The 11,537-nt window shown below is 40.1% G+C and overlaps 1 protein-coding gene across 4 annotated transcripts in view; it reads left to right on the plus strand.

Moving 5' to 3' along the window:
- cadm1a (cell adhesion molecule 1a) overlaps positions 1-7,027 on the plus strand; it is a 331,329-nt gene extending 324,302 nt beyond the window's left edge. For 2 of the 4 annotated variants that reach the window (XM_069145843.1, XM_069145844.1), the window contains 2 exons: positions 2,978-3,106; positions 6,856-7,027. In XM_069145843.1, coding sequence (XP_069001944.1) covers positions 2,978-3,106; positions 6,856-6,974 — 248 coding nt within the window. In that variant the 3' untranslated portion in view covers positions 6,975-7,027. The remainder of the gene's footprint in view (positions 1-2,977; positions 3,107-6,855) is intronic. The other 2 variants (XM_069145845.1, XM_069145846.1) reach the window with 1 other exon arrangement.
- The last annotated feature ends 4,510 nt before the right edge of the window (positions 7,028-11,537 follow it).

Here is an 11,537-nt window from a genome sequence, read left to right on the forward strand (position 1 = left end):
AAAGGGTCTGATTCCAAGACTGAGCCAAAACAAAGAGCTAAAATAAGCTAAAACGCTCAAGAGCTCTCCAGAACGTGTTGTGTTTGTTCTCTAGATTAATGGTCGCCTTGCTCTTTAACATACTTATATAAATGACTGTAGCCACTTTGGGATATTAGTTGTAAAAGCACTTTCTCTAACTTTGTTTTCCCTCTTGTTTGGTGATTAATACAAAGAGCTGTAGTTAAAGGAAACAAATTGTCACAGTTCCCGGGCTGATGCGGGTCTTAGATGTTGTTTTTTTTCATCTGCGACAGAAAGTGACTTTCAGAAAAAAGGCAGAATCTAAAATTGTCTTGAATTTGCACTCCTTTGATTGCTAAAACAATGACCCGTGCAATTCGAAGTTTGACTCGCCATGTGAGATAATAACACAAATGTACTGTGTTTTACTTGGTGACAGTAATTGCTCATAAGTGATACTTGCTGATATGACATGCAAATTGCGCTACTTGGTATGACGGGGACTGAGTGCTTCCACAGATTGACAGTTTGGGCTTACAAACAAGGCTCATTAAAGAAAAGCAAGCCAGATGACCATTATTATGCTTTTTTGGTTTGATTTATAAGGAGATTGTTCGCTTTGTCGTTTGACCGAAAACTTTGAATGCTGCTGCAACGCAATGACCTAATAATACGGTAGAACTATTAAGATTTCAGCAGAAGTTCACATAAACACAAAGATTCTCTTTTTGTTGTTTAGAGTTTTGTTTAACACGTCATAGCACAAGTTCCTAAAACTTGGATTATTAATACTTTATTTCTCAGCTGGGTTCAAACTAGGTAAAGCAAGATGAAAGTACAAAAACACAATACTTATTAACAAACTGCCAGAGATCCTTCGCTTTAGCGCCACCACCAGGCCCGACTTCACACTTGTAAGGCAAAAGCCTGGTTGACTTCATTGTTGTTTGTGCATGTAAATCCATAAAGGATTATACGTATTATTATACGATGCAACATGATACCAAGCATAGACGTGTGCTGCGGAGACTTTGATGTCCTCTCGCTTCCTTCTTCCTTTAAATTGATTCAAACCAGAAAAGGTTCATGTAGACAATCAAGAACAGAACGATCCCCTTGCAATCGTCCACCACCCTGACCACACACACACACACACACACACACACACACACACACACACGCTCTCTCACCTCCCCCAAAGCCAAAGTCCACATTAACATCGTAATAGGAAAGTGTGTTAAAGCACAGCTCGAGCAGCCTGACAAGAGCGAATTGGATGTCAGAAGGATTCCTGCTCAGTTTAATTGAATCTGCCCAGCACTAAAAAAGAAAATCTGAAGTCAAAATAACCTATTAGGTCTATCAGGTAATGTTTTGTTGAGTTTGACAGGTAGCCCTGCCCTCCCCCACTCCCTCCTTCATGCCTGCAGGTTGGCTAATGCAGGCGTGTAGTCGGGACGCTCACACTCGCCTTGGACGGGTGGATCCTCCGATTTTCTGAAGTTCTTGCAAAGTTTACTACAAACAAAGGTTCCTCCTGTAAATCTGTCCGTACGGGGACACTTTCATTCGTGAATACAGATTTTATTTCCGTGCCTCGTGCATCATCTTCTCTCCACCTGCCGTCCCGGTCACCTTCCCGTGGCACACTGTGGGCTGTTGGCGGTTATGTGAGCTCCTCCTTTGTCCCGTGAAGGACCAATCATGTCCTCCAACTGATATTAACTCGGGGTTGTCATGGATCCCTACACCGGATCAATAGCTTTCACATACCATTACCACCGAGAGCGTCAAGGGCTTGTTGTCCAGTCACAGACTTTATTTTAAACTTTACTGCTGCTCTGTAAGTTAAAACCTTTACCGACACATTCTGCTAATAGTTAGTGCATTTTTTTTGTAGTAAGCACGGTTGTATAAACACTTTTCGACAGATTCCTTCTCAGGCGTTGAAACTCTCAGTGATACACAAACGATTGTAAAATACCAAAGGGTTGTCTGCACTTTGGTAATTCGTTCTCAGTTCTTGATTGCACTCCAAACAGTTATTGTTGTGGCAATTTTATACAGTGCTTATTAAAATGTCAGCAAAGAAACAAAGAAGCCAAACCAAAGTCAAGACAATAAAAAAAATAAAAACGTGTTATTTCTTGTGGAAAGAAACAACCAAACAATCAAAATAACACAAATTGCACAGTGTACCCTGATATTTAATCTCTTTAAGTCTGAAGCATTTAATACAACAAACATTGCACTCAATTAAAAAGCTCAATATTTTAATGAAAACAACAAGGAACGAGGAGTTGTAAAGAGCAGCAGTTCAACAAATCGATACTCCACCTTTGGCCAAAAACACAAAGCAATTCCATCAACTTTGGCCATTTGTAAAGTTTAAGTCCAAATTGGAAAGTTGTTTGGATTTTGTATTGTTAACATAAGAATCCTGGCCTTCCATATTTTTATTGGAAACATGTTTCTCCACATAGATAAAATCTCTTCCCTAAATTTCATTGCCAAAGGCTTCGAGCTGGCATTCCCTAATTCACTGTCTTAACTCGTCATTGCACGCTTTTTAACGTCCTGGATGTATTACTGACATTTGGAGTTCATTCAGTGAAAAGAAAGACGTATTGGGAGTCATTTAGTTTGAAGCTCACGAGCAACATTCATGAAAATAAACTTGGCAGCACTGGATTTACTCAATTAAATGTGTTCGGCCTTCGGCTACAGACTACCAAGAAGACAATCATGTTTCAGTGTCGTTAAAGCTGCACATTTTAGGAGCCGCAGCTCCAAAGTTTCTACATTTGAATGCATTTAGTCGTCTATAATCTGCATCTCTATCGTGTTTAACCGCCAGACGTCCCCGCAGGGATTTGACGGCTGATTGCTATTCCCTCAGTGAAACGAGGAGCTTTAACGGCGCTGTTATTCACACTTGATTTTTTTTTTTTTTTTGCTCCTGCTTCGCTTTCAGATTCACGAGCCGGAGAAGGAGCGCCCAGAACGGTGGACCACGCCGTCATCGGAGGAGTGGTGGCCGTGGTCGTGTTCGCCATGCTCTGTCTACTCATCGTACTGGGGCGCTACTTCGCGAGACACAAAGGTTAGTAGACCTGAAGACTCTACAGGACTGACACGTTTCATTTTGCTTCATTTTGGCTAAACTACGGACTGTAGCTGTAAATGTTCACCACACAGGAAGAAAAACAACAGACCACACGAAACACTTGAAAGTACTTCCTGCACATATGTACGAATATTATAGGAAACTCCTCAATGTCACAATATGACCCTTGTTTCCGTATACTTAAATATTTTTAGTCATTTATATTTTATAGATGTAATATCTGTTAATATCATTTCTCAGCAGATTATTGATTTCCTCCACAGTCTGTACCTGCAGACTTTAAGGTTGATCAACCGCAGCCTCTCTGTTTCTGTAAAAACTTCTTATTACATCACTGGATGACTCCAAATGATGGGAAGATAGCTATTAAGGCCACGGGTTACTGATGATGAGTAAAATTACATTTTTCACGTGGTCCCGCTGAATACTATAACAAATCTTGTATGCCGCCCTCATAACACGGAAATAATTATAATCTATACCAAATTTCACACTTTGATATTTCTTATGCAGGAAGAATGGAAGTGGGTACATTAACCACTTCAGAAAGGAAGGACTGTAAATGAGGCAAATTGAAGGTGCAGGAGACGTTATTTCATGTTAATGTGATATTTCTCCTCAGATTTCATGTAAGTTTGTTAGTAGTACAGCTATGCATTTCTGATCTGTAAAATAAAAACAGTGTTAAATTGCAGTAAGCTTGCTGGTTTTTCCAGGAGTTTAAATAATCAGTAGAGAGTTGTCGCATACAGTTCATTACTGATTACGATCAGCCTCACCTTCTGAGACGGATAACGCTGACTCAGTTTGTATCACAGCTGTCTTTCAACGACAGCTTGGACCTGTCGACACATCTGATCTGTTATCAGACTGTCACATAGACGGACTCACACATCCGTCTCAAATATGTAAACTAGTAAGGGGCCAAATATAACCACTGGGCAAACTGCATCCATTAATAGGACAGAAGGTTGAAATGATAGCTGCCCCTAGTGGCTGTAGTGATTATCACGGGGTATAAAAGGAGGTCAGGGTTGATGGACGGATCAAACACAAGACGTTCACTCAGGAGAGCGCGGTTCGAGTCCCGTATGAAAAGAAAACAAGATGACCTATTTTAATTTATGGGGTTAGCGTTTTTATTTTGCATAACATGCGTAACTTATGTGGGATACATAGGTCACTTACGTACCAAACTTTAGTCTGTATTGCATTTAAGATACATAATCTATATAACATAAGTAACATAATTTACGTACATACTTTACATGCATATTGTATTTAAAGTCACATATCGCATGTCACATAACTTACGTGACATAGCAAGGTAGCTTAGCATGCAATTTACACAAAGTACATCAAGTAACTTACGTCAGGTCAAGTTATGTTATATAACATATATAGTTATATAACATATATAGTTATATAACATATATGGTCATGTAACATATATAGTCATATAACATATATAGTCATGTAACATATATAGTCATGTAACATATATAGTCATATAACATATATAGTCATATAACATATATAGTTATATAACATATATAGTCATGTAACATATATAGTCATATAACATATATAGTCATATAATATATATAGTTATATAACATATATAGTCATGTAACATATATAGTCATATAACATAGTTATCTAACATATATAGTCATACAACATATATAGTCATATAACATATATAGTCATATAATATATATAGTCATATAATATATATAGTTATATAACATATATAGTCATGTAACATATATAGTCATATAACATATATAGTCATATAACATAGTTATATAACATATATAGTCATACAACATATATAGTCATATAACATATATAGTCATATAACATATATAGTCATATAATATATATAGTCATATAATATATATAGTCATATAATATATATAGTTATATAACATATATAGTTATATAACATATAGTCATATAATGTCACGTAACTTACGTGAGGTACATTGGTAGCTTACAGCTACGAACTGCTGACGTGTTAAAGCGTTAAGCTCGCGTTAGTTATCGTTACCATGACGACGACGTACGCCTGCAGTTTGTACTCCAACGGTTCCATGTCATTGATGACGGACCCCTTAACTAACAGTCGGTTTGGTCGGCCCCTGCTGGACCATATGTGCGGGACAAATATGCGACTAAATAAACACTAATTCAACAGTTCGATAATAATCCATAAAGTATTACTGAGATCTGAAGGTGCAGCCGCTTCGCTAAAAAAAGGGAATTTAAAGGAGGGAAGAAATAAGAGCAGTTGGATGGTCAGAGAAGCCACGAACAACCCCTCAGGTTAGTATTTGTAAGACGCAGCAGAGGTGAACTGTAGAATCACTGCCCGGACATCCATCACACCTTACACACCTACTTCCTGGTTCAACCTTGACCCATTAAAACGTCATTTCCATGTCCATGAGGGATTACCTCAAGCTTAATGTTTGCCCTCTTCTTCATCATCCAGCTCTCCGCGATTCTTCCCACTTCAGCAGATAACCGTAGTTCATAGAAAATTACCAAAACTATGAAACATAAACTCTAATAAATTAGAATTACCCTTTAATATTTGAATCTGAATTATTATCACGGAGCTGTTTTCAATTTTAAAATAGCAATAAAAATACACAAACAAAATGGAGTCCACTTCAACTAATTGTGTATGGTACGAGGTGGTAAACTGTTTACAAGTTAAAGTGCCCGGAGGCCCGGTATGAATATTCATGCCAGAATAATATTAATCTGAAGGTGAGAGATTTTTTTTTTTTTTTTTTTTTGGGGGGGGGGGGGGGGGGTGGCTACACCTATGCAAAGAAAATGTTGAGATGTGAGACTGCGGTGCCGTCACTCAGAAAATGAATTAGAGAAGAGTTGTTATTGTTTGGGGGCATTTGAACTACTTCCGTGGGAAACGTTCCAATAACTACTCAACAGCACTTTTTACCTGAAGCGACTGGCGGCTCTGAGAGTGAGTCTGGGAGCTCTGCTAACTGGAGGTGGCGTTCTGATGTGGCCGCTCAAATTGAGTTTGCGCTGCCAAACCTTAAGACACATTATCAGATATAGGAGGACGCCTGCAGGTGGACGAAGTTAAGAAAAACCAGAAAAACAACACATTTAAGGGGTTTTTTCAACTCCAACAAGAATTAGGAGAAAACATTCAGGCTCTTTTTTCCCCCGACATGGAGCACTTTGTTTTTTTATCCACTCGAGCAGCATTTGTGCTGTGATTTTTTTTTTTTTTATTATTTTTTCCCCACATTTAATCGTGTCCTTCCTCATCCTCATCTCGAATATTGTCATCATAACCAGCCTCTGCTGTGATAGGAGGTGAATAAATCTTGTAAATGAGGTTTCAAGTGGCTGGTTAGTTCCTTTCTTTCTTTCCTTTTTTTTTCCGCTGAACTTGACAAGGTTAATTCGAAGGTGTGAGACGCGCACTTCTCCGCACTCGAGATCATTTCAAAACCTTGATTCTCATGTGCCAATCTTTAGACGAAAAAGAGGGAAAATGTTGTATAATCAGAATATTACAGCTTGCCGGTGTTCGGCGGATGTAAATGGCCACGCGGCGTGAGGATTTGCATAATTAGGTGCTGCGAGATGGAGAGGCACATTTTAATCTATTGTACCATCGAGGCAGCGGGGGCTATTATCCGGTCTGTGACACTGTCCACCTCCTCCTTCCTCCTCAGGTACCTACTTCACACACGAAGCCAAAGGAGCGGACGACGCGGCGGACGCAGACACGGCCATCATCAACGCAGAGGGCGGCCACACCAACTCGGACGAAAAGAAAGAGTACTACATCTAATCACAAACGGGAACCCGAGCTGTGCTGGGGATGGTGGGGGGGTGGGGGGGTTGGCGGAGAGGGCGTGGGGGGGAGGGGGGGTGTTTCGGTCGGTTCAGGATCACTTCTAGTGAGAGAGAGAGAGTGAAGAAAGGCCTGGTTTTAAGCCGTTGTTTAGTCTAGTCTGCAGATGTAGATGGAATGTTTCATGTGTTTAAAACAAAAAAAACAAAAAAATCAAAATCGAAAAAAAAAGGACAAAAAGCGTTCGGGTTCGGGGGCGGGGGGGGGGGGGGGATTTCCGGTACACCGAGAAAAAAGGGAGGGGGTTGGGTTTGGGGATGGGCGGGGGGGGGGGGCGCCAGACGTTGCCAGAAAATCACTGTAGAGAGCTTTCACCATTCAACACTGCTGGTACGAATTTGATTTAGTTCAACCATTTGCAGAAAATTCTGTGCCTTGTTCTAAATTTTTTGGTTCTACCCATACTTTGCATTTGTGTTGAGCATCATTTGCATATCCCCTCGTTGCCCCCACCCACCCACCCACCCTCCACCCCCCCCACCCCCACCTCCCTACTCGTAATTATCAATGTGCTGTTGGCTTTTGTATGAGGGTAAAACTACACAGCCACTATACTCATTTCTCTTAATGTGTCTGCACACACGCATCATAACAACAACTCTCTCCAGTATACTGTGATTTGTCTCAAGCCATTACTTCCCTCTCTTGGTTTTTTGTTTTCCCCCTGAAGTTTTGACAGCTCCAAAAAAAAATGCATGGAATGCTTTACATATCATTGTACAAAAGGACATAAATGAGAAACAGGTTCGTTGTACTGGACCACCACAAAAATAACACATAATCAAAAATAAGGCAGCAAAAAGTAACATGAAATCATCTTCCCATTTTATCGGGCCAATAAAATGTTGAACATCAATGTTTTTCCAACCTTTGTTGTTGGAGCAGAGGTGCCGTATACCACCGTCTCTTAAACAATTACCTTTCTTAGTAAAGAGAAGCAATGTATTATTTTATTTTTCCTTTCTGCGCCGCCGTTTCATTATTTAGATTTCTTCCTCCGTTCAGTATTATTTGTATTCTGTTTGGCTGAATGGAAAGCCTGTTTTCCCGCCAGCATTTACTGAGTTGTATGATGAGTTTCAATTGATTTCCATCTGCTCTCATCCTAGAAAAAATATGTATGTATATATATATATATACATATATATATATATTTTTATTTTATTTTTTTTCATATAAAATGGGAAAGTTAGAAAATATAAAATTGTTTTAAAACTTTTTTGGCAGTTAAGATGCGTCAATAATAAAAAGGCTGTTGGAAAAAAATAAATAAATTGATATTAGTATTGGCCCGTGAGCTGCCAAAAGATTGCTGGTCGAAGTGAACATAACTTTACCGAGGAGACAAACAGCCTTAACCAAACTCCAGACTGAAACCCATTTGAATTTTAAGTTCAGGCATCCACACAAAACTACACGAAAGGTCGTCCCATGTTATCTCGTACACACCCACGATCCAATGTAAACCAAGCCAGTGGAATCACAGCTGTATTGTACACTAATCCTTACTGAGAAATATTTTTTACAACTTACTAGAATTAAAATGGAGTACCTTTGTGGATTTTATCGTATCGCACTCATCGTGATTTTTGTGAAACTGTAAAAACAAGCGAACGTTTGGGAAAGTTTAACGTCTTCGAAGGGAAATGCTCTGAGAGACACGCCGGCCTTTCCACTTTCCATCTCACCACCTGAGTATAAATGGCTTTTGCTTTTGATGGAGCAGCTTTTGAGTGCTTAACTATTGGATCTTTATTGGTTCTTTTGCATGTATGGTGCGTGCTAAAACCCCCACTTGTTTTTTTTGTTTTTTTCCCCGCTTCTCTGTTCGGCTTTACGTATCAGCTGCCAAAACTGAAGGAAAATCTGTTTTGCTGTGCCGGCCGGGGAGCACTGAGGACGCCAAAGTAATGAATTGTCTGTAACATAACTTAATCCGCGGTTTGCGATAATGCCCCGGCTTCTTAACACGGCAACGAGCGTGTGCCGGTGGCATTGTTTGTCAACTTTATGTGTTCGCACAGCAAGCAGCGCGCTTAATGAGTCCTCCTTCCATATGTGACAGCTGTGGGTGGAGGTGGAGGTGGAGGTGGAGGTTTGCGGCGTGCACCTCCACACACTGAAAAGCGTGAGTTCTTCACGACCTCCGTCTGGCACCATATCGCATCGCACATTTGAACATTTTATCAAGACAAATGATAAACTTATCAAACCTCGAACAGCGCCGGCAACGACTCCTCGGGTTAATTTTGGAAGGCGTTCTTTGCCTGAGGTTTGACAGCTCGACAACACACACACACACACACACACGCACACACACACACACACACACACACACACACACACACACACACACACACACACACACACACTGCATAAAGAAACACAGAAAACTAAAAACAGAAAACAACGCCGGAAATTTATGAACACTTCTTGTCACTGACGTTTGCAAATGAGCCGTCGATGTTTTGTGTCCTTCTCGGTGGTTCCAAAATTATTGGCGACAGTTTCTTGCACGCGCAGATTTTACTGTCACTATTATTTTAATACGGTTTGTAAAATGCATTTCTTTATCCTAAATACTCGGGGCTGTACACGACTCCCATTTTTTGTCAGTCGACTCAATAGGAACATTTGAAAATCCACAGAGAAAGTGGATGTCTCCGTCCTGACCCGACGACCCCGTGCCACCCGCCACCTCCACCTCTAATGGATGCGCCCCAGGCAGCCTGCTCCGAGGGCTGACGGGTGGTGCCGGGTTGTAATGTTAACATCAGCGCGGAGCAGCGGTGCGGCGGGTTCGGTGTCGGTTGTGTAAAATAACTCTAAACTTACCAAAACAAAACAAAAAGAAATCCTCGAGTTGAGGAATCTCAGCAACATGTTACATATCAGGGAGAGTCCAATCCACTGATTGAACTCGCTCTGCATCTCCACTTAACACCACGTTAACATCCAACTAATGGACCCTTTGGGACTTAATGGCGTTGCTTGCTGTGTGTACACTCTCTTCTGTGATTCATTACTTTATTGCCATGTTAAAGCATTTGATTGGACTTCGTCAACGTGCCCCTCAGATTGCAGCACATTACCGATGTGATAGCTTTAATATATCATGGTCATGCATGAAGGCATCGTTCAGTCTTTCCATGTTGAGATGTTTGGGGGTTTTTTTAGGGTCGTCCAAAGGCATTAGAGAAGGTTCTTGTGAAATACATTGTGCAAATTTCACTTTTCTTGCGCGTCTGTGCATTTTAAAGTGTTTAAGGATTCGTTGGTGTTTTTAGAGCGCAGCAGGGTGTCCGTGGTCGGTAGCTGTGGGTATGTTTTTAGCGTTTTCACTGGATGTGGCAGTTGTAGAGGGGAGTTACGAGGAGGAATGATACAGGCAAAGATCAAAGATGCTGCGTCCGTCTCTCTCCATCTGTTTCCTCCGTTAAAAACTTGAGTTAATTTAAGAAAAAAAAAAAAAAAAAACATTCTGTAGTCACAAAGGAGTCGCCACTAAGTTAACACTGTACGCTGATGACACTGTTTTGTGTTTGTTAAGTGGACGGGTGGGGGCGGGGGAGGGGTAACTAATTAAGGTTAGATGTTTCACGGTCTGGTGTCTGATAAAACTATTAACTGACTTGTTATCGTTGCTTTATGAATCACAGAGCAGATGTCACCTCATCTGTAAGACTGAGATTGTGTGATTTGTATTTTACAGTGAGCACTATTTCGCTTCAGTGACACGTGGCAGCTTCCATCAAAATCAAACTTCAAAATCTGTGCTTGCCAATAAAGGACTAGAACTGAATATTGTCTTCTCCCTTAAAGCTGATACATAAATGTTTTATTCGTGAATATCAAACCTTCTGTTTGGTTGGAATAGAAGGAGTGTTGCTCCAAACCTTTCACTTAAAAATGAGGGCTTTTGTTCTCTGAAATTTAAAATACAAAAAGTACAAGAACAAAACTACATAAAACATTTGAGTATGTTTAATTATTCAGAATTAGAAGTACATGACAGAATTATATTGAAGGTTATTAGATGTATCCTTTTTTTCACTTCAATATCCAGTAAATTATAAAATAAAAAGTGGACCATGGTCTCCAGTGTAACTGAGGTAGTTTTCCCCACATTAAATTCTTTTGATAATGTCCTGTCTCAGGTTCATGCGTTGCTGACTGATGTGACTGCATCTCAGGTAGAATGCAAAGTTTAGGCCCCACTTATCGACGACATTTAAAACGCAAGTACAATGCATTCATTGAATCAAGTGCAACACATTATTTTAGGTCCAAGAGGCAAAATTGGTGAAATATTTTGGATATATGTTGTACATGTTTTATGTATTTTTCTTAATATTTGGTGCACTGTAAAAGACGTGTTAAGTATTGCTTTGTGTTGACATAGGTCATAAACAGTACTTTGTTTATTGAAACGAAGCAGGATCTGAAACTTGTCGTGGCTGTACTACTGTCCCTTTGAATGCACCACCGCCTTTTCAAACT

Source organism: Embiotoca jacksoni, unplaced genomic scaffold (assembly GCF_022577435.1).
Source record: "Embiotoca jacksoni isolate LCO1_2020_lvr unplaced genomic scaffold, fEmbJac1.0.p SCAF_13, whole genome shotgun sequence".
NCBI lineage: Eukaryota > Metazoa > Chordata > Actinopteri > Embiotocidae > Embiotoca > Embiotoca jacksoni.